This window comes from Camponotus vicinus, unplaced genomic scaffold (assembly GCF_025532165.1).
Source record: "Camponotus vicinus isolate PSW18456_S1 unplaced genomic scaffold, iyCamVici1.0 SCAF_1, whole genome shotgun sequence".
In the NCBI taxonomy this organism is placed as follows: Eukaryota; Metazoa; Arthropoda; class Insecta; order Hymenoptera; family Formicidae; genus Camponotus; species Camponotus vicinus.
The window spans coordinates 37244861-37269658 of NW_028141945.1; the positions used below are offsets into that span (position 1 = coordinate 37244861).

Here is a 24798-nt window from a genome sequence, read left to right on the forward strand (position 1 = left end):
CGTATCTTTGATTATATATATTCTTTATTTATATATATTTTCATATTTCATCAAAATCAAAAAGAAAAGTAGTTATAATATTGCAGATTTAAATATAAAACAAGCCATAGATATATAAAAATCAAAACTGGATTTTTATTTTTTATCTCTATTATAACATGCGCGAAACTTATGTAACACTTACACATAAGATTTTACTTCGATTTATTAATTGATTATTACATTTTACAACGTTATAAATATTATATATTGTTTTCTTATATTTTATAAAAACATAAAAAATTAGCGTATCTAACTATGATTACTAAATTATGATAATTTTGCTTATGGCGATGAATATATGCAAAATGTTAGACTTTCTTTTATTGTTTTCATGCTTCATTAGTTTCGAGAGTTACAATCCTCCTTATTCAAGATATTTCCTTTATTGTTTAATATTTAAAAAAAATAGAATCAACTCGACAAATAAATAATTTGTCGATTTCCTCTTTAAGATCTATTTAAATAAAGACATTAAAATATATTGAAATGCGCATTATTCAAATGCATATAGATTATTCAAATGTATGGATTATCCAAGTATATGGATTTATCTAGCAGTTCCTTTTAAAACAAACAGGAACAATATGAGGCAGAAATATCCTCGTTGTTAAACGAAGCATATCGTAAATGCACGCGTGTTCTATAATTTCAGTCTGCGTGCGTTTCGTGATCCAGACATTTGTTGGTAAACAATTAAGTAATAAACTGTAATGAAAATTTTACATTTATAGGAAATAAAGAGCAAAATGATAGACGCAACTGTGTCTGTGAGTGTTCCTACTATCAAGAATATTCCAAAAAATTCTCAATGATTCACAATGATAGATAGCATTAGATTCGATCAAATATTTTTCTAGTTGCACATTTTATTTAATGTATGAAACTATAATTATCTATCTATGTATTTGATATTCATGCGCCACGTCCGTCCACGGGAAATAAGTAATTTAGTCGCAAAAAAAGAAACGATTAATACTAAAGTGTATGCAAAATTTCCGCAAATAGCTCAAGGCAATCTTTGATATAATTATATAAATAATGATATTTCTACAAAGGAAATTCCAGCAAGTAATAAAAAGCAAAATCTCGAAGTGTAAGTTTCGGTTTGTGCGGTTGCCCGTCTATTGTAACTTCCAATAACATATCTGCGCATCAATTTGTTAACGCTAGTTCGCTGACGTTCTTTCTACTTCCTATTATCCATAATACACCTTTTGTTGCGACATACTCTTTTGTCATGCGAGAAACTGTTAGCTAGTAGTTCAACCCTGAATTATAAAATAAGAAAAAGCGGGAGAAACCACCTGACAAAGTCACCGCAGCTAAATGATTTCACATAGAAAATAACTTATTAAGGTGATCCATGACCTAAGCGAGGGCTGTATTGTATACATACGCTTTCATTATCTATGGTGTGTGATTATTTGCAATGACACCGTTTTATTCTAATCAATGGGAATTTACATTTAATAGCTTATGTCGTCAGAAAAAGAATAAGATTGCGAAGTTTTGCCGCTTTGTGGTGTGAGTAAAAATGCTGATTAAAACAACGTGTGATAAATAGTAATCATGCAATGTTAATCAATAATCATTGTTATAATTATCAGCGACAGCTTTATACTTTTCAGCTAAATACATGAAGTCTGAAAATAAATCTTAAATAAATATTTCTAGATATTAAAGGAAATTCTATGTAATTATTTATCTGTTGATTACTCAACATTTAATCCATGCCTCAATCTTATGTCACATCTTACGATACATCATCTATGTACATTTTCGACAAGTCTTTATTATGATTTAATTATCGATTTCTTATCGCTAATATTTCAGAATTTCCTGTAAGACAGAGGAACAGTTTTAAACTCGCATATAAATGAGAAATCCAATGACAAAAATTCTATTGTTTAATTATTACCTTGTACATTATTAATGGAGATTTTATTTTAAGATAAGTATTGCGTGAGAGGAAGTAGCTTTATAAAACGTTACGAATTATTTTCATTTAAAAGAAAAATTTCGCGCTATAGATATAATGTCCACAATTTGCTATGCAGCACAAGAAAAGCAGTATAGATTTGAAAGCTAGTCGGACGCGGAGGTGCATCTTTCGACAATCATCGCCGAAATGTTTATGTTTCGACTATTGGACCGAAATTTATCGATGTGATCGCGATCCCTTCTTCAGGATTTCCCGTGCGACATGACAGAAGGAGAGGACGAGAGGCCGCAGACATAAGTGTAGCGTGGTGGTGGTGTCAGGCCCCTCCTTCTAATAAAAGCCGCTCACTAAGCGTCGCTACACAGACAGTAACAGAAAACCCCGAAGAGAGTAGGAGCCGCCGAGAGCTCCTTCAGGACCTGCGAGAATTTTTTTTCCCCAAAAAATTTCAATTCGCACAATTTTGACGACAAACCGTGTGACGGATAGTACTGTGCGCGGTGAGTTCAACACATTTCGCGTTTCTAACTCGATCAACTTTTTTTTCGGATCACCGTGTATGCATCTCTTAGTGTCTCGTGGAAAATTGCTGAAAGCGGCGACCACGTGGCGAGATGGTGACAAGTGGGAAATTTTGGTTTCGCCTGTTAAGTGTTAATGAAGAAAATTCTGGAGATATTTCTATCGCTTTAGCAGCGTTAAGTGTATATTCAGATATAAAAAAGCAAATAATATATTAACAGAATAAAAATCTACGATTTTTAGTTGTTGATTGACCGGAATTAATAAAAAATATTTCGATGTAATATGGTATGTCTGATGTTTAATGAAATTACTTAAAAATTATAATTTTCCGGAGAAAACTCTTTCCATCTGGACGCGCAATCTCCGTAAAATCAGTCATTCGATGAAAACTTCAAATCCATTTTATATATATATATATATATATATATATATATATATATATATATATATATATATATTACAATATTTAGATTTTTTAAAATTATTTTGTAAGAATTTTTATTTTAATTTTTATTCGATTCAAAAAAATTCAACTTAAAAATTTTCTGTAACTCTGATAAAAAATTAAATAAGATGAAGAAAAAGAGAGAAATATTTTCGATGACAGGAAGTTGACAAAGTGAAAATCTGCTTAATGTAATTCTTATAAAACCAGTAAGTTCGCGTAACCGCAATGATGTGATTTTGATTCGTCTATAACAACATTCGTCTATAAAATCATTACTATTTTTGCAGACAAAAATTTATTCGAAAAAAATATTTTTATCTTATTTGAATTGCAAATTTACTTGTCCTATTTTTATCACACATACTTATATAAAGATTAAAGAACAACTTTTTCTTCAACATCAATTTAATTGCTGTAATCTTCATTTGAATATTTATTATACCACACGCGAGTAAATATTTTTTCATAAATATAACAATATATATTTAAAAAGTTTTAAGATATATTTATTTGTGAAAAAATTTTTTAAATTATTCTTTAATTTATTTATCATATAAATGCAAATTTTTTTGCGCAATAAGAATAGAACAAATAATACGAAAAAAGTAATTAAATTAATTAGGATGTTTAAAATAGAATATTTCAATATCGTCCTCGAGCAAGAGTGTTTTGTACTAAATCTACATCGTCTCAATGCCACATATCCATCCTCGATTCATTTACGATTCATTTTTAGCGTGTCAAATATGTGTGTATTTGTACACGGCATATATTGGCGAACTTCAGGAATACATGACAGCATTCCTTAACGAAAGTAAACAGTTTACAATTTGACAAACACATCTCTTTCATATTTAGTCTAATAAAACTATAATGTAACACTTTATTTTCACGCGATTATAAGCCATTTAAGTATAATTAAATATATTTATCGTCTTCTTTTTTTTTAACAAAAAATGTGTGTATATATATTTTATAAATAGTTTTTTTTATTATAATTCTAATTATATCATTTTAAAGTTTATGTTAAACAAGCAATGATTAACCCTAATTTTCGAAGCGAGCAAAGTTTCAAATTTCGCTTTGGAAACGAAAAATTGTGAATCGATAATTTTGATTAAAACAAATTTTACTAAAATCGTGTTTAATTACGAAGCGTGCGTTTCCTCTCGTGTCTGACGCCAACAACATTCTCCACTTTCATTCCGTCGAAAGTGATAGCGAACGGATCCATGCCCGAGAAAGGAGAGTCATTGCTCCTCTCTCCCTTCTGTTTCTCTCAGTCTTTTCATGATCCTCGCAATTTCCGTCTCACGGTTTGTGGACTACATGTTCACGCGTGATAGGGATGCATCAATGAGGAATATAATTCGAGGAAATTACACGAGGACCAAGATTATGGCTCGAAAAGTCATTCACTCTTTTATTAGATGCGCATTATTCGTTCTACTAATGTTTATTTTCGCATTTCGTCCGTTGGAAAGTTTTTTTAAATATTTAGAAGACGAATCCATAAAAAAATTACAAGTTACTAACAAGGGAAGTTCGGCAAATCGAAAATTCAAAAAAATCTGAAACGGCATAATTTTAGAGTAATATATCCTAAGATATAAAAAATATTGAGTGGTGGGGGTATTTTGAAAAATTTTACCATTTTTAAAAAATCCAAGTACGCAATGGTAAAGTACATTTAAAGCCATAAAACATTTGTTTGAACATAGAAATCTTTTATATTTCTATTCGTTTCGATGATGTTCGCTTCGGAACGCAAAAATCGATTTTCTAGCGGTTGGTTATACCCCTAAACCCGTTTTTTAGCACCAACAAAAAATGGTTTCGTTATTAGGATATATTACTCTAAAATTATGCCAAGTTTCAGATTTTTTTGAATTTTCGACTTGCCGAACTTCCCTTGTAAGTAAGAAACATCTGCTAAATAACATCGCACGGAATGCGAAAAATTGATCATGAGAGATTTATGAGATGCCGCAAGTGCATTACATTCATTGGAATTAGCAACCATAAGCAACGTACGTGTAATGTGTAATGTATTCTTTTCGCAGAACTTATTCTATTCGATCAAGATGAGGTATACCATTCTGGCACTAACGGTTGCGCTTTGCCTCGCATTCGTGAGCTCGAATCCGCTTCCGCAAAACGGACTTCGCTCGGAGGTAAGCACGCGAGAGGCGCATCTTCATGCCTTTCTCTTTTAACATTGCCATTTGATTATCGCGAGATTAATGCGCCGGATTAACTGCCGCTTCTCTCGCTGCATTATCGCTTAATCACATGGGCGAATGACACGTGGCACTCAACTAACAAAATTCGAGGCCGAATTTCAAATGTAAATATACACGAAATTGTCGCCTTTAATTGCTGAATAACTTTTATTAATACAAATGCTTCGATAAATTCCTGCATAAAATTATGCAATGACTATTAAATGGCTTTCACGTCACCATTAGATAGCGATAACGATCTAATGACCGAATAATCTTCCATTAATCTTAGCATCACTGATGATATCTTCATTCCTTTCCGTTATATCAATTGAGGAGAAAAAATGTGATTTCTAGAATCTCTGCCTCGCAGAGAATTTCTTAATGATATAATTAACACATAGAAATTAACTTTTATTTAAAAAAAAACTAAATTAATAGAATAATTATTAATTATCAAACAATAAGAATGGTAAAACGTGAGATGATTCTTTTTTGATCGTGAAAGTTTAACCACGTTCTGATCTATTAAATCTTTGATTATTTTTACCGAATCAATTGATCGATTTCGATAGCTAAAAATGATGTTTTATTGTCGACGATTTTTTCATTCAATTAATAACTGTTACGATAAAATTTTAGTACGAACAAAATGACGGAAATTAAACGCAATTAAAATTTTACTGCAGTATCATGCGTTGTAATTTATGGAACCGCATCTATTTATTTATCAATATAACATCTGGTAATGTGCTGGCAATCGTGAGCTATGATTTCTTTATTGTTTGTATCTATAAGTGTCACGAAAATACGATTAATATATGTTTCAATGTCAAAGTATTATTAATTAAAGTATTATTATCTTATAAATTTTAATAGATAATTTTAACAGCTCATGAAGTTGTTAAAATAAAAATCATAAAATGTATTATAAAGTATAGAAAATAATAATATTTCGAATAATAATTCAAAGTATAAAAAATTTTCACCTATTCTAATGTCGAAACGTTATTTTACAAATTTTAATAACTCAACTTATCTTGCGCATTAAAATTTGTATAAGAAAGTGTGTGCTTCAACAATAGAATGTAACCCAAACTTTGAAATATTATTCGTAATAATTCACTGAAAGTCTGTAATTTTTAATTCTTTGAAAATTGGTGATGCTACGATTGCTACGATTGATTATTACTTTACGTTATTATGTGATCACAGGAATTATAGTTGTTGCTTGAAAGCCATTTTTTCACAGTCGCTACTCGAACTTATGTAGCATCCACCGCAGTTTATTTATAATTGTCATAATTTTTTACATAACATTTGAAACTGTGTAACATAACGCACGTGCGCGGTGAAAGAATGGTCACTAGCTGGAGATACTGACATGACGTGAAAAAAGAAAGTAATTCGTATAAAAAAGAAAAACGAATTTTGCGTATAATATCGGGACATTAGCATCGTGTCGAAGAATTTAATGTTTCGATTATGCGGCTATAAGATGATAACCGTAAGGGCCATAACACACGAAATTGCATAGCTGCATATGCATAACATAAGACCATATGGATCAATGAGCATCGAGTATTACGTTATGTAAGTCAATATGGCGACTTAATACTCATTGGTCCATATGGTCTTATGCTATGCATATGCAATTATGCAATTTCGTGTGTGAGGGCCCTAAATCTCGAAGGTTTTCGCTTTGCGCGCGTTCCAATGTCGGAATACTATTTCATGCAAATTTTACTGGCTTTACGTGAGCATAATATTTGTCTGAGAATAAACGTTTATACGTTTGTGAAACGATAAAATAATTTTCACGATTACTAGTACATTTCCAAATGTCATTGATAAGTAAATAGTAGACTATTAATATATTTTATTATTATATTAATTTACTTGTTTATTATATTAATTTTTTTAATTATATTAATTTATCATATTATATTTATTTATTTACATTAAATTTTATTATTACAATAATATATTTTATTATAATACTATATAAGGAGCAATATAATCATATCGATAAGTAAACAGACGCTCGTATGTGGTTCCGTAAACCGCACAGGCACGCCATATATTGTCGTAAACGGTATAAACCTCAAAGTATACGATCTGTCGAAAAAGCCGGGTCGTCCAGCTCTCGTCCTCCGACACTTTCACTGGCGGCCAAGTAACCGGACTTTCTTCGGTCGATAGGTGCCCGATGGAAAGTTGGTGCGTATAAGCGCGTGAAACAACGCAGTGCGATATTCAAAATTCACTGTGCGAGCTTCCACTTGATCCGTATTTTGCGCGTTGTTAGAAGAGTTTCGTGGATAATATTGAGAATAGAGAATATTAAATGGATATAGAGATAAGCAGCCAAACAAATAGAGGGAATAGGTACATGATCTAAAACTTAGAAAAAATTAATCAAGATTTATAGGAATAAAATATATTTAATTGAGAGGAGCAAGATGTATATATTTACTAGGCATGGATGGTATTTAAATTAATGGTATGGAAAAATCATAAATGTTGTAGAAAAAATTAATAAATATTACGTAAATTGAAAAATATTCCATGTCAAATTATATACTCGTACTTCAGATTATACTTTTTTTAAGCACATTCGAAAATAAAAATACGAGCGGAATTTTTCGACTAAAGTTGAGAGGTGAATAGCGAGTGGAACAGCGTCGACTACATGAATGTGAACGAGCTTTGAGGGAAAGTGAACTATAATACTCGAGTTGAGCAATATTTACATGGCCGTCCATTGGTTCTATCAGTTTGAGATTTTATGTAAAATTAATGCAGAATAGAATGCATACCAAAAAAGAAGTAAAACACCTTGTATATATAATGACAGGTTGTCCTTCAATCAAATAGATACGTCGTTACGAAAAATGTCGATCTTTCATAATTAACGTGATCTTCTCGCCGATTTTGTGTAATATTACACTCGAATTTTTACATAAAGATGCTTAATGAATGGTTATAAAATATATTTCGTGCATGAGATATTTATTAATAAATGTTGAGTGATAAACTTTATTAATAATCTTCGTAAAATTGCAATTAATTTAATCCTCAGTAATTATCTCACAATTCCAGAAAGAATTTACAAGAGAAACAGTTATGTTACGGCTCCGGGTAGTGTAAATCGTAAAGTAATCGACAAGTCCGTTCAACAATGGCGCTAAGTTAATGATCCTTGCTTCGCTAGTACCATCTAACATAGAGATCGTTACACAACACAATTACTTTAACATTTTCAAAGGCACCAAACTCCACGGTCTTTACCGTCTATTTTCAACTTGAATGGGAGAATTATGCACTGCAGTACACTTCCTTGTTTGCTGGTACCTCGTGGCAGATACGTTTCGCGTATTCTTTAACGTCACTTCGACAACAGCGTTCACACAATGCATGATTAATTTTAACAAAAAGGGAACAGATGGAAACTCCTTCGCAGATTGCACTATGATCGTAAATCAAATGTTGTCCAATACACTTTGCGACATATACACTCCAATATTATATATATTAAAAGACCTTTTACACACTTAAAAGTTATTGTGCAAGAGAGAAGTAGGCGTGCATACAATAGATACGTAGTTTCACATTTAGCACAAAAATTTTAGTTTTTATTAAATTTGATAAATTGCAGTTTTCAATCTTTTTTATAATCAATAATTTAAAATATTCACAAATATACCGATCGAGTATTTTGACAATGCTTGATATTCTACGATCACTGGGAGCTGAAAAATATCGCCGCTGTTCGGCAAATAATTAGAAATCGTACGGTAGGGCAAATAGGAAACTTTCTTTCAGACCCTCGATCGGCTAATGATGGCCGAAACTGACAACGAAGAGGCCCTGAGGAGCAAACGGACGATCGGCATTCTACGACAACTCTTCCCAGATATCTCCCAGGTGAGCAGTCGTGATACCTCAATAATCCGAGAAATATCAGAGAATAATCAGAGAAATCCTGCAGAAGGCCAGGACTAAATTGCCGTTCTAGCGCGTCGTTTTTTATATAAAAGCGAGGTTGTGTACATAAATTATCATCATAGATTACCTCGCTCGACAAATATCATCAAGGAGCAATATGACGTCCTTGAGCGAACGCATCGGACTCTGATCTGCATTAAGAATTTTTAACACTCGCCGATTAGAATTTTGTCGAACTTTGCAGAAGACATTTTGTGTGCCGTGAATCCAGCGTCTCTCTATCCAACATTTTAATATTAACTCCACATTCTTATTTAGAAAGTAACGCATTCGATTTGCAAGTCAGTCGACACAGACGACGCTAGCCAGTCTGCCCCTTTATACGCTTCATGTAGACGAATCGATTTGTTTCGATCACTTATCGTGTTTATTCCGCATTATGAAAGCGGAAGCAAAGTGTTTGCAAAAAAAATCATCGCGCGTCCGTCAATTTCTACTGTTAAAAGTACCTGCGGTGTGTTTCTCGAATTTTTCCTTATTCTTTCCTCAGAGATTTTACTCGACTTCGTGAATTATGTCAAGAGACTTTTCACGATCTTGTTGGAGGAGGCTTTATAATTTGAAGAACAAATTGCGTAACACGAAGCAATTGCTCGTAGGTGGTTAGAGAGATCCTAGAAAAAGAACCGAACTTCTTGGGAAAATTTCTTTCTTCTATATTACGTCCGACGCTTTCTTTCTTTCTGGTAACGCAAGCTATTGAATTATCCAAGAATAACTTCCTAATTTACCTAATAATGCGCTGTATGATTTTTTTGTCTCGTTAGCAAACAACTTTCCTAGCCATATTGGCCGGTCTCTCTTACATGCGGTTGCATGTCATGCGACAAAGGCAATTGATTTGGTAACGAATCGTGGGATTATCCCGCTGCAAAATCGCGATTCTCATCACGAACCGGAAGATCATCCCTCGAGAGGAATGCTGAAATTTTCCGATTCGGTTTCGATTTCCGAGTGATTGATCAAGCACATGATAATCGTAATACGAAGCGATATATATATGTGTGTGTGTGCAATAAATTTGCCCGCAATAATTCCGATTAACCGTGTTAAATTCTCGAACTCTTGAAAATAGAGCCCGTACAAAGATCTTTTTAGAATATGTTCTACCAAACGTCGGACGTTACGTAAAACTGGCGTAAAACTGGTTCTATCATAATGTCTTTGAAAGGAAGCCGAATAATAAGAAGTACAGTACAATCAAAGCAAGAGTAACATAAATCATTGATCGATTACGCACTGGATTACTCGCATGAACATTCATTATTAGACGGACGATTGCTCGATTCGAAAGAATCCTCGCAGACCAAACGATATAAGCTCATATCATTCATAGACAAAACAAATTATCCACAATTACTGCTGTGGACCGATATCATCCCCACTACTCATAAGGGGATCACAAAGCACTGTAATACTTTGAAGCTTGACTGAAAAGAGGATCGAGATATCGCCAAACTAAGAGACTTTCCAGCTAAGACCTGTTGTTTTCTAGAGAATCGAAGCAAAGGTCAACGCAATTGTCGCGGAAGTGATTCGCGTCCTCGGTCCGGTCTTCCTTCGCAATATTCTTGGCGGTGGTAATAGTCCAGGTGTCCAAAGGAGCAACACAGGCACAAGCGTAATGGGCGTCTCGCCCTTCGGAGACGATGACGAAGAGGAGGACGATAGCGAGACGAAGTCAACCGACTCGAATTCCAGAGTGTCGATTTCTCTCCCAACGTTTCCGGACGATGATGAGGAGGAAGAGATAAAAACGTCCAGCTCCTCTCCAGCTCCTTCAACGATAACAGAAAGCGGAGGCGGCGTTAACCCTATGACGACCGCGTCGATCGTCACAACAACGTTATCATCCCTAGACAACGAAGTCACCGCTTCGCTGTGACGTCGTTTACTCAGCAGCTCGGTAAAACTTTCGAGGTCATGACCTTGAGGAATCTTCACAAGCTGCAGAATCTTCACCGCGCATTCAGGACTGCTGCGGCGCGTTGCTCACTTTGTGTGTTCATTACTCATCGGGTGCTCGAGGAAAACGACCATTCAGATCTCGAACGGGAGGGGTAGGAATCTAATGGTCCACAAATGGTCGCTAAATCACCGCGCAACCAGGACTGCCGCGGCTGCGCACGTTTTCGTACACTGCTAACTCTTTTTCTCATCGTATTCCCGGCAATTAATCGGTTAATAATGTCGTTGTTGTTATCGTCGCTATCAGATCTGTTATTGCGATCACTTCTGGCTCCACCAATTATGCGGAAAATATCATTGTACCGGGTTTATCCTTCACTTCTCGATGTTTCAATTCATCTCTTTGTGATCTATGTCTCTGCGATTCGAATTTCACGCTACTTGCAGATCATTCGATCATTCAAAAACTGTATACTTTTGTCTATCCAATTCTTGCTTCTTCATCATTTCACTCTGATAAATTAAAAACGGATTTTATTTTTCATACACATGTGTCTTTCTTCTCTTACGACATCATTTCAATTGCGAGTAGGTTTCGCTTTTTGAAGCTCATCTCGACACAACTTTTTCACCAAACAGCTCGAATTACCTCGGTCTTTTCGGCTGTGTCATCTTTCTTCATATTTTTAATATTCTAAGCATTTCTATGTCATCTATCGCAGGACGTAACGAATCAGTTTCGCGTAAAGTATCTGTAAAAACAAGTTGCTTATTAAAGACATTTATTATACAATATATTCTACAGAATATAATTGTAAATATAAAATTCGAGATATATTTATAAGCATCAAATAATCGAAAATTGATGTTCAGCTTTGTCCTTTCGTCCGATAAATCATTTATTAATCAACTATTGTGTGACTTTGTCCAAAAGATGTGTATGATTTAATATGAATAACACGTTTGTATTGATAAAGTTTGTGCAAGTTGGTGATTAATAATACTTTTTTTATTGCTTGATTTATGCATGTTATAAATATAACATTTGCGTTATACTTCATAATCCGCATGTTATTTGTTCTTGTATTCTCACATATAAAATCAAATAATTTACATCATGATCTATTTATACGAGATATTTTGAAGTATGGATAAATATTAATTATATATACTCTCGTTTTATCACCGGTGCATGAAAAAGTCTCGAAGAAATGTGAAATTTACGCAAAACATATATACATGTACTATGAATAATTTATAATAAAATATTGCTATGTGGAACTATGTTGCACGGATCTGTAAACACATTTCATAGACCTTGAAGTTATACAGTTGGTCTACTTATCGTACTATCGCGATTTTTTGTGCACTTCTTGGCACACGACCAAGCGAGCAACAATGATTCATTGATCAATATCCCGAGCCGTCAACAAATCAATATCGATATATTTTTATGTCACAAACGTTGCTTACGCTATAAAATGTACATGCAAATTAAAAGATAAATAAATTACGTATAGAGGGGCAAAGAGAGAGTCAACGGGATGTTGCATTATCGTTCCCGCTTGATTATCTTATTCTTGCCACCCAGAGGAAACGTGTTTTTACAGGACGTGAACCCGGAATCGGAGAATCGAGTGAACGAAGCCGAAGCGGAGTCGCAGAATAACGAAGTACGAGTGCAATTCGCGGACGAAACGCCGAAGGAGCAAGAGCTCACGCCATTGATTGAGAATGAGACGGAAGTTGAAGACGAGAATAGGGACAAGAGAGGTTCTACTGGAGGAGGATCGGGCAACATTCTCTTCGATATTATCAGGGTAAGTCGCGCTATCGAGTTTATAGAGGCGTTTATTAATAATGTCACGTGAAAAATGGAGAACGCGGATTTTTTCGTTCTTTCTTACAGCCATCGAAAATTACGCTTATATATAATAATGTAGAATAAGAAAAAAGATGATTAAGAAAAGATAGAAATAATGGAAATTCGAGCGCAGTTATGTCGATATAATACGTGGCACACGCGGCGACAAATCTCGCAACAAATACTTGATATTCCGGTGACTGGCGATTGCAAGGGCGTTTAACTGCAGACAGCGCGCAGTGAAAGTGGGCAATCAAATTGCCTTTAGCCTCGTCATACGCTATTGATTACTATTTCAAGATTCTTGACCTAGGCAGCGACGGGGTCGCCTAGCAATAGAATTATCTTGAAGTATAGATAGATTCTTGCCGATCCACCTGGCGTCCTTGATTAAAGTTTACGCAGATCTCACATGGGATATTATCATAAAATACTAAATAAATTGCAAATTAGCGACAAAAAAAGAAGCAGAAACGTGTAACAGCTGTTTTATCGTCATTGCAAATAAGCAGTCTAATTAATTTTTTATCGCAATTATGTCAGTTGTAACTGTAGATTGAGAGAAGTATTTTTAAATATTTTCTTAGAATTTAATGCAATCCTTGTTTTTCTTTCCCTAATGTTAAAAAATTATTTAATTAATAATTAGTCGAATTCGATCGTGTCTTTACTGATAACGAAATTATATATCATTGTTTGAAAATTGAAAAAATATAATCGCGTAGCCTTTTAATAAATATATATGTTGGCGAAAAATTAAATAAATGCGTAGCAATATATGTATACAAAATTCGTATCCATTATATTAATAATAATATTATTTATTAAAGCTTCAGAAATCCAAAAGATTTAATTTTTGGCTATATGTGTACGCGATGTAAATATATGCGAAATTATTAATTCACATTACATACATTTCTCTCAAGATAAATCGAAGCTATAACAGGTGACACGATGACGATGTTTAATGACCGATTTTTCGTTTGCAAAATCTATCTCGGTGGAACGGGTTTTTCGCCGGCATGACAGTTAGCAATCATGCGAAAATCGAGTTACCGTTTCCAACAACCGTTTGTCCTGCCGTTATTCCTGGCAAAAAAAAACACGATTACGAGCGATACGACTCGAGGCGATTTCAAAGACCGATCGATCGCGACACGACCCTTCACTGTCCGCGAGATTGAGAAAACGAGAAATTCGTCTACGTAATCGATACTCTATTTGTTTTTGCCGTACAGGTATTCACCTGCTGTTAATAAGCAACTCTCGAAATTATGCCAGAAGCGAATTACACTTTTATTGCATCACAAACTGACGCTCTGCCAAATTTCACATGAGATTAATGATATAGCGAAAGATAGTGTTTTCACGATTATATAAAATAAAATAAATATTTATATTCACAAAATAGGAGAAACTTGACATATGATTATGAGATTAATAAAATCAGAAATAATATTAGCGAGTGAAAAATAACACTTTCGATTCAGACTTTCTAAACATATATTTGGTAGTCAAATTTGCAATGACGTCGCCTTTATCATAGCTTCGGTCAACAGCGTTTAACCATTCAACGTATGTCCACGGGGACATATGCAGCATCGTCAATAACATATCGACGCTCACTCGAACGCTCTATCAAACAGGTTTTCCTAACAGGATAATTCGCTAAGCGAATAATTCTTCTCCATTTTTCACGAGGAAATTATACATGAAAACGTCGACAATCGAGGCGATTTCTGGCCTCCCTCTCCGAGATCCCCACTGCTACGTTGCAATTCCTCGGAGCTCTTAACGAACCACTTTCCAGCCACATAGCAGGAGTTCCAGGACGCACGCAGACCGCGAAGAGAGCGCCGATAGCAATCTTTCGCGAAATCGCGGGCGGAATGAAAGAGAGAAAAGAAACGCGCGATTCTTCCAGCAGCGGGCAAGGGCAAGAGAGCCAAGTAAACGAAAGTTCTCGTCTCTGTTCTCGTTTAGCAAGCGGCCGACGGGGCGGCAAGAGCGGCGGGCACGGTGTACCGTGTTGTCGCCGGTACACAGAGCCTCGGGCTCGGGCTAAGCGCCTCGCGTAACGTGGGCCCGGCGCCCCAGCAGGCCGCCCCCGCTGCTTCCAACAGCACCCCGACGTCCGGCGCACCCTCGACAGCCGCCCCAGGAGCCGGCATTCCACCACTGGTACGCCAAATCCGACACACCGCCTAAAGCCAACAGTCTCCGCCAACAGAGACACGGCGACTGCGCTTCTCTTCGATCGAGCCGGGCCCGATAAAGGGACGAGTGGGACAACATACTTTCGGGGAGCGTCTCGATTGTGTCTCGAGGCTCTCCTTCGGTTTGTTGTTGAGTGTGAACCGCGTCGACGGTTGGTACTGCACGTGTATAGCGCCAATCGATTTTATCGGGTCCGCTCAGTAACTTACTTTCTTTCTTCTTTCGGTGTATCTCTATCTCATTTTATCTATATACGCACTCTGTACATGCCTGTTACGTCTTTCATCTTTCACCTCATATATATATATATATATATATATATATATATATATATATATATATATATATATACTACTTGTTTCATAAACACTTTCGTAATAGTCGTCAGCATGTTTGTTTTTCAATTGCATGAAGAACTGGAAATTTTACTCCATTGATTATTAATGATTTACGATGGTCGCACTTTTTTAGAAATCAGCCGTTATTTTTATCAATAATTTTTTTCTTCTTTTCTCCTATTGGTATGTTTTACGTGATATATCTGCAATATCGGTCCCTTGCGCGCCACATGCAAAAATAGCACAAACAATTGCACTCTTCACCTGTAGCTTGCAACCGCATCCTTTCTTGATTGTTCTATTATTTACAGTCTCTATTTTTTCACATAATTTTTTTTTCGATTGCAAAATATAACTCGTATTGAATCATATTGTACTTGCGCATGTTACACTTTTTCATGCATGTTCATCACGATTATCCTTGACTTTCGCGGTCTGAGAGAGAGAGAGAGAGAGAGAGAGTAAGAGAAGAGACGTTCTTTTATATCTTCCGCTTATTTTCCACTGGTGACTTAATCCTTCTTGACGACTTATTCTGAACAAATTATACCGACACTCTTTTCCTATCTAGCATCTTTTTTCTTTTTTCCTCTCTTACCGTTTCTCCCTCCTTCACATAAACACTCTACCCTGTTTGAATCTTGCCTATCTCGCTGCGCATGAATTGCATATCAAGATCTCTAATATTTTATTATATATGTATATATAATATGCATATATATATATATGTATATGTGTATGTATATGTATATATGTATGTATGCATATATAAATATATATATATATATATATGTATACGTCTAAAAATAATACGCGATAGTAATTATTCTAATCTGCCATTTCTTCTATGTGAAAAAAAAAACAATCTTTCTTATCCGCTATGTCTTCTTTCGTATTTACGCACTTTTTATACATCTAACGTTGCAAGGAGGTCTTGGCATGTAATTTGTATTGCGCATCCTTAACCCATAATTATGTCTTAGTTTAGAAATTCTTATATGCAAATATTGAGTTATAGTATAACTAGTTGATTAAAACGAACATCTTAAATTGATACTTTTTATCTTTTGACACTCTTTAGTCTCGTTATAAAGTATCTTGCACTCAAAGGTTTAGCAATTAAGAAGTTTAATAACACAGGCCTGCGAAATTTAGGTTTTATTAGTTACAAAAGGCAGGATAGGTGAATCTGATAGATTTGTTGACTCTGAAAATGAATCTGGCTGCAGAATTTTTCCAGCACGTCAGGTTTTTGAATAATTCGTGCTTAAATAGTCCAAAAATGGCTATTTCGATCAATTTAATGAATTTATTATGAGGAAACCTAATTTTTTGAAACATCTCTGCTAATGGTATTATATAGTACTAATTTTGTTTTTATCTTTGGATACATACATTTTTTAATACCCCCTATCATTTTTTTGAAATTAAAAGTAGCAGATCTAATATAGCCGACAGAACCACAATAAAAAAGTATAAAATTTTCAAAAAGTCATCAAAATGTGTAACAACTGTATTAAATATATTTCTATAAGATTTTTTTGACAGCTGAACCTAACAGATGTAAGCATTAGATATATGAACCTTTTCAAATTTTAAGATGGCGGCTCTGCCATATTGATGCCTACATAAATTTTCATTAATATTATACGATGCCATTGGTAGAAATATTTCAAAAAATTATAAGTTCTCCCATAATAAATTTATGAAATTTGCCAAAATAGCTATTTTTGAACTATTTAATCACAAATTACTCAAAAACTTGACGTGCTGTGAAAATTCTGCGGCCAGATTCGTTTTCAGCGCCAAAAAATCTACCAGATTCACCTCTGCTTTTTATAACTGACTCTCGCAGGCCTGTGTAATTAATAATTCCTTTAAATCTCTAGTCACATACACCTAATTATACACTTAATTTTTTTCTTCTTTAATTTTGGGAAATTTGTCAAAATTTTTTGTCCAATCATCTCTTGTTCCACAAATCCCATCTTGTTCCACCCGGCCAACGGTCCCGACGCAACGCTGACAATCACCGACTTAAAGACTTTTCTATATGGCGTACTGATCGGCTGATGGAGAGGCCGAGTCACTCGAAATCTGGCGAATAGCCATTGATCGATGCCGATTCTCTCGTTGTTGTAATCTTCGTACTCGTCCATTGCACCGTATATTTAGTGAATAGTTGTATTTTGTTTCATCTCATATATTTGTACACGAAATACATATATTATAAATGCATAGAGATTAACTGGCAGATGAATCGGTTACAAGAAATGATGATAATAATAAGATAGTTCGCAAATTTTGTATGTGAAAAGACTGATTGAATTTCTATCAAATATAAGATCTCCTCCGGCAAATCTGGTACCGGTTTGTCTGCCAAATTTGTATCTCGTAATAATTGAATTTTGATAATTAGTTCACGACGTGTAAACTTTTGAAAACGCTTGTAACTAGAGAATTCGCGTGAACGCGAAATATTATTCCTGTAACGTTGCGTTGCGAATCGCTAGTATACGAAGCGTATCATTGATTTCGTTGTGGTGTATGGTTTATTTTGTTGTCACTATTGGGTATTAGCGATTTCACCTTTTGGTGCACAACGCAGGGTGTCCATATAAGGATCCTTAACTAATTGTTAATCGAATAATCAATTAATTGACCGCTATCCGCGTTCAAGAATAAAGAACACGTATGGACACTCTGTAGACAAGTCTCGAATATTACGAGCCGAAGGAGCGCACGTAAGGATCGTAGCAGCAAGATCGATGGATCGTAGCCGCAAGTAGGATGTGAAAGCACCGTAGTGTCGGGAGCGCTGGAGTTGGACGTGGAGCTGCAACACACACCGCAATTATATTCCCCAAAACAAACAAAACAATAGTAATTGTAAATTAATTCCTGTATATTTGTACTCACTTTCGCCGCGTTGTCCGGTAATGCATCCCCGAACGCGGGAAAATCTTAGACACGGCGAGATCCCTCTCTGCTCGCTGCCTGCCGACTAATACCTACGAATCTCTATAATCTTTCCAGACGGTGGCCAGCAGCGGAAGTAGCTCCTGGGGCGAACAGAAGCCTATAATAGGACCGACGGAAGGTACGACGGCTATACCCGGTCCTGTCACCAGACTGCTTCTCATCGGTAATCGAGGACTTGCGGACATAATAGCGGATATCGTAGTAGTGAGTAAACGATATCTCTGGACTTTCACTATCTACCATTTTTTTTAATTTTTCAATATATTAATTTATAATAAAAGATCTAGACACCCTCCGTAAATTTTGTTACTTTAAAATATTAATCAAGTTTGCTTAATATTATTAACATGATATTTTATAAAGGATTTAATTATAGAAATTTTCTATAAATCCAAAATGTCCCGACTAAAAAGAAAATGAATTATATTTTTAAACGACAATCATATAAATAGTCTAATACTATTTAGAAATTTCACAATCACACTCTTTTTTGAGAAGAATGTATCACGCAACCAATTCTTATAATAAGAAATAATTGATTGATAAAATTGTACCTGTTACTTCACAAGTAGTGTTAACAATGTTATCATATGAGTATTTAATGATTAGTTTTGAAAGATATCCAAGCCATTTTTCGCTTCATGTACAAGTAGGCAATATAGCAGCAGTTTACTCTTTATACCGGACGTCGATTATAGATTTCGAGATTTTAATGACGCGAGGTTCACTCGAAAGTAAACCATGACTATGATGAAATATTGAACAACTACATCGGAAATTGATTAATAGATGTCGAACTGACATGTAATCGCGTTAGACAATTGTAAATAAATAGTACATGTATTGCATTGTAAGAATCTTAATAAGGTAATTAAGAACTGTTGAGAACTGTTAGAGAGATTTTAATTCCGGTTTGCGCATAATCATGCAAAAATACGCGTATAATTGCACTTCTGTATCTGGTCCGTATTAATTATGCCATATTTGTATTTTATTATCCAAGAGAGAAAGAAGAGAAACTGCGAGCGAAGTTATTTCGATATCATTAGAACGAGGAAAGATATCTTTCTAATTGGACATTTATGATTTATTATGGAATTTATAAAATCTTTTGCACTATAAATTCAATAAGGAATTTAATGGAAAAAGTTTAAACAAAAACATGAAAAATTAATATCGCACACATTTGTGATCGCGATTCCATAATAGGCCAATCCAATCTGTCGTCGCAAATGACTGCATTTGTCGACACGCGATAATTGTTATTCGCAATTCTTTCCTTTAACAGATTTATAAGTGAAAATCGTGTTATAAGAGATCGTTTCTTATATAAAATTACAAAATTAATTAAAGAGACACAAAACGCGCAACAAAGATAAAATTGCATTCGTCTTTCAATAAAAAGAAAAAATATATGTATGAAACAGCGCGCTTATATTAAGTAATCTTTAATAACATAATCATTAACAAGTGATTATTTTAATATAGAAATAATTTATATAAAAATATAAATTTATACATGAATAGTCACATGAGAAGAACAAGATATTTCTTATATAAGAATATTCTGTGGTTAATCGAATTAAAAATCGATTCTCGTAAAAAAATTATAAATACAAAAAAATGGTATATCGTCTACGATATTACGCACATGATAATAAATAGATCGCATGATGATAGAATTTCACAAAGTTTCTAAAATTAGCATTAATTTGGATATTAAAGAGACTTGTGTATTTATTAGTCCGTCGTAATAATCGCAGTGCTTATATATATAGCATAATACCGTATTATGAAATTGCGTGGCATGAAGCCGCATTAAGATCCTGCAATTGCTGATTAAAATTTCTTTGGTAGAACGGTAATCGAGAAATTAAAGTTTCATAGAATCACGTATTCGCCGAAATTCGAGCAAGCCACGCATCGCGTCGCGTTCTTTCAGATGCAAATCCGGCAATTACGCAAACGCGCCGCCGGAATCGATGGAAAGCAAAAATATACGCGACTTTCTCTATGAAATAGCGCGTCCATTTACCAGCTGCAACTTATGCAAGAAGCCGCTTCTGGCACGCGAGATTGCCCGAAGGCGACAACAGGCCTATGGCTACTGCCTCGTTGAAAATAGCGTCCGTGTTATATTATGTCGCTTTGTGTGCGACACAATGACCTTGTTTAATTTATCAATAAATCTCGTAAGTTTTAATAAAATTGCCTCTTATGTATATTTGCTTTTTAATTATCAGAGCCTTTTTGTTTTGAATTAGTTTTATAAAAGAATTTTACAAAAATAGATGACTTTCTTTACTTTTTCTGATATTTTATATCGAGTGATCAAGTTAGAAACTGCCATTTTAAGGATAAATTGATATGTAAATTGATATGTATTGAAATTAAATTTATTCGATTTTAATAATATGGAAAGTTCCATGCAGTTTAATTGATTTAATATAAATTGCAAATGAATATTATTCAAGTTATCAAATCGATCTTCCCCACGGCGAATATTATAGAGGAAGAAGATAAAAATGGACTAACATTTATAATATTCGCGGTAACTTTCATACGTTGCCAAATGGATTACTTTCACTTTGTGACTTAACCATTTTTGAGCTCGTAGAGCATGAAATAAGCGGGCTACAGTCGACTGGACATTATATAGAAGATCATTCATTTCGCACTGTCCGAACGAGTCTCAACCTTTGGATACAGTGGAGATAAATAATCTTCTACTCGATGTAAATGATAGTTCAATAATAGAATAATTGACCTCCTAATCTTTGATCTATATCGTATTGCAATCGAAGGATATAGAGCGTAATCGTCTTACGCAATTTACTTACTTGATCCGCTATAATTCAATAGTTGATAAAATAAAGTTGATAAAATAGTGGTAAAATAGTTGATAAAATAAAGATCGCAATAATCTTCAATATAATTAGAATATGAAAGTCGGAACTGAACTAGTTTAGATCGTATGCGTAACAATTCTTTCTTTATTCTATCATGTAATCAACTATAATTTTTTAAATCAATGATTTTTATACTCGTAACAGTCGGAATTGCTATGGAAAATAATCCATTTTAAATCTAGCTGATGTAATCGCGATGTTAGTGCAAGTTACTTTTATATATATAAATACTTAACTATTTAAATTAATATTAAATTAATATTAAATTAATTGATTTAAATATTTTATAATCATTTGATATAATAAATAATCACAATTTTTAATAGAAGATTAATAATAGGAAATGCAAAAAAATGATTCAAGCAGATTTACTAATAATAAAAATAAAATTATTGATATAAAAAATCAACCAGATTATTTTTTATATTTACATGAATATTTTATTGAAAATAATTATTATAAATATTGAAAAGAAATTATAATGCTAATTAATACACTATTCTGGTTTGAAAACTCGTTGTTTGTTTTTAGCGAAAGTGAAACTACTTAACGAAAGAGTGCGCAATTAATTCACGGAAGATTTTAATAATCTGTGCTAAAAAAAGAAACCATAATAAAAGAGAGAAAGAGAAACAAAGAAAGAGAGAGAGGGAGAGAGTTGGTATTCTTGTTAATATTATTATAAAACAAACACTTATTCTTCATGCTCATTTGACGAGAGATTGGATTGAATGAATTATTTTGTATCGTCAAATTTTCTGATTGAACTTATACAAAGATTGCAATTATATTATCCTTGGCTTTCTCTAAAATTGAATAATAATGAAACAACTAGTCTCTACATAAGATATTATATAAAAATTCCAATATATATAAAAATAAAAGAAAATTAGAATTGTATCAAATTTGGTCAATATTGATAATAAGATATAAAAAGAAAATATCATAATAAGATAAAAGAATATAATTGTTAATTAACAACTGCGCAATGCTTAAAGATATATGATGTTGCGAAACGAATCTTGAAATAGTGCAAACACCGGTTTCGCGTATGTTACATTTACAGGAATGAAATCATAGCTTTGTATATAACTACAATTTGTATTATACTTTCGAGAAATCGTATAGAGTAATGTAAATTAGGACTTTGCGGCGATCGATTAACTGTTACAACGGACAGGAAGCTATTTGAGTAAAGGTGCGAGGAGAAAGGAAGGATCTCGCGGAGAGAGATCCTGGAACACACATTTCTTTTTGTTGACTGTTGCAATTTTTTTGCACGCGTTGCGCCCGTAATACATAGCATTATTATGCGCAATTCGCGACACATTACTCGCGCGAACGTGCGAGGAGTTTTATCATCGGGGAGCGTCCGCTTCGAAAGTGTTTACGCTTCGTATAATGCGTGGAACTCCTTGATTTGGCGAATTAAGCTCTTCTACGCGTTTATGATTTTACGCAATTAAACGTAGACAGAGATAGCAAAGAGTCTTGCCTTATTTGCGCGAAATGCGTAGCACATACGTCTGTAATAAGTCTTTTCCTCAAGTTTTTTAATTGATCTTCTGCAATTTTTATAATATAAGCAAAATATAATTCGTATAAATAATATAATTTATAGAAATCAAACTTTGTGAGAAAGCTGAACAATATTTAATTATTATTTATTTAAAAATATTATTAATTATTATTTATCCAAAAATACTCGAATAAAAGACAATTTCCAATTTTAATTTGCAGAGGGCGGCGGCATTAAGCGAAAAGTTTGTTAACTACAAGGCGAAACTCATCACCTGGTTAATTTAAGCAACTTATTCGAGGATCGAGATGAGGAAGCACAGGAAGGGGCCTCGCCGGCCTTGGTACCGATGGATATCAACGCCGAGCCGCCTCTGCCAGAAAGGAACACGGGTACGATGTTGGCAACAGGACCGATCTCACGGTGTTGCCCCCTTGTTCCCGGGATCCTGAATTTACTTCTTTCGTCAATGGCCGTCGAGCTCTTTGTGAAAACACAAAGAAGACACACTTCGTCACTAAACGTATTCTTCTCTAAACGCGATAATTCAACATCGTCCGACTTCGTTCACTCGGCTCTCTATGCGATCTCTTTCCTCTTTCCATCTATTCCTTTTTTCTTCTTTCTCTTTTCATCTTTCTCTTTTTTCTTTTTAAGCCTCTATCTCTCCTCTCGCCTTTTTTTCTATTTACTTCTTCTCTGTAGTCGATTATTAAAACGATAGAGAAATTTTTGTAGACGGTCGTCGTTTTAAGACGATCGAAATTTAATCGTTATGGGGTGGCTCGCGTCACCGTGCTACGATGGAAACACATCGGGAGAGATGTTGGAACTTGAAACTGTGAAATCGTTTCGAATTTGTGATACAACACGCTCGCCGTTGACGATTCGAACGAGATGATTCATGCACCGACGACTACGGGTAACGAATTTCTCCGAGCGCACTTTCTCTACGAGCCATCCCTCGGCTTGAAAATCGTAATTCGCGCTTGTAAAGTAAGAAATAAAAATAAATAAATTTTTTTCTGTAGAAAATACCATGTACAGAGTCTTACGATCTGTTTTGATCGTAACAGGGATAAGACGCGTGCTATTTGCAAGATCGAAGAATACATTGTTAAATATATATGCCCTTCGATTATTATTGTGCGAACGATACGATTTCGATCGATCGTCATCGAGCACAAGAATAAACGAGATATCGCAAAATTGTACATAGCTTACCCCGGGATGGAAGTGCCAGGCATAATGTTGTTTCTATCTATTTGTATCTTTAACATTCTGCTTTCTTGTTATCTCTTATATATCTATTTCTCTCCTTCTCTATAATTGCGGTGACGTAAAATTTGTGAAATTTAGTTAATAATTAAGTTTGCTAAGCACTGTTAATAATGAAATCAGAATTATCTCTCTAGTGTATTTCAATTTGGTGTAATTTGCAAGAGCCTGTCACTGCAACGAATCGTTGAAACAAATTACTTCCCTTTTTGGATTTTTCCGCTCCGGACAAATTCAATAAGAAATGTAATTTGAGTAAACGTAATGTCGTCAGCATGAAACGCGGCATTTCTCGTCCTTGAACCGAGCGTATTATTTTTCTGTGTAAAACGTCCCTGTTGTGTTGTAGTGCAAATAAATATTATTATAATAAGAAACGAGAGTTATGTGTTTTTGACTTTAAATAGATTAATATATACGATATTTAATATATTATATAATAGGATGTATAAATGCGAATATCTCCATTTCACAAAATATTAATAATTTCTTTTCTATGATATCAAAATAAATTAGAAAAATATATGATCCATATAAATTAAATTTGTTTCTATTCTAAAATGATCAATTTTAGGTTAATTGATATATTAAAAAAA

At 34.1% G+C, this 24798-nt stretch overlaps 1 protein-coding gene across 6 annotated transcripts; it reads left to right on the plus strand.

Annotated features, from left to right (window-relative positions):
• The first annotated feature begins 2327 nt into the window (after positions 1 to 2327).
• LOC145965168 (uncharacterized) lies at positions 2328 to 24584 on the plus strand. Of its 6 annotated transcripts, XM_083088563.1 has the most exons (6): positions 2328 to 2484; positions 5021 to 5131; positions 9005 to 9106; positions 12706 to 12915; positions 18551 to 18700; positions 23146 to 24584. In XM_083088563.1, the coding sequence occupies exons 2-6, from the start codon at positions 5042 to 5044 to the stop codon at positions 23209 to 23211; spliced, it is 618 nt and encodes a 205-aa protein (XP_082944689.1). In that variant the 5' UTR covers positions 2328 to 2484; positions 5021 to 5041; the 3' UTR covers positions 23212 to 24584. The 6 variants fall into 6 exon arrangements, with proteins under 6 accessions (XP_082944689.1, XP_082944680.1, XP_082944693.1 ...); XM_083088554.1 differs by lacking the exons at positions 18551 to 18700; positions 23146 to 24584 and adding an exon at positions 14943 to 15468; XM_083088567.1 differs by lacking the exons at positions 18551 to 18700; positions 23146 to 24584 and adding an exon at positions 10683 to 11093 and having other exon boundaries at positions 12706 to 12797.
• Positions 24585 to 24798: the final 214 nt, after the last annotated feature.

What these genes read in the sequence shown, in the direction of transcription:
- LOC145965168 (XM_083088554.1), top strand. Translation starts at nt 5,042, where the DNA reads ATGAGGTATACCATTCTGGCACTAACGGTTGCGCTTTGCCTCGCATTC. An exon ending in AAAACGGACTTCGCTCGGAG is followed by an intron (nt 5,132 to 9,004) that starts GTAAGCACGCGA and finishes ACTTTCTTTCAG; the next exon opens with ACCCTCGATCGGCTAATGAT. An exon ending in TTCTCTTCGATATTATCAGG is followed by an intron (nt 12,916 to 14,942) that starts GTAAGTCGCGCT and finishes GTTCTCGTTTAG; the next exon opens with CAAGCGGCCGACGGGGCGGC.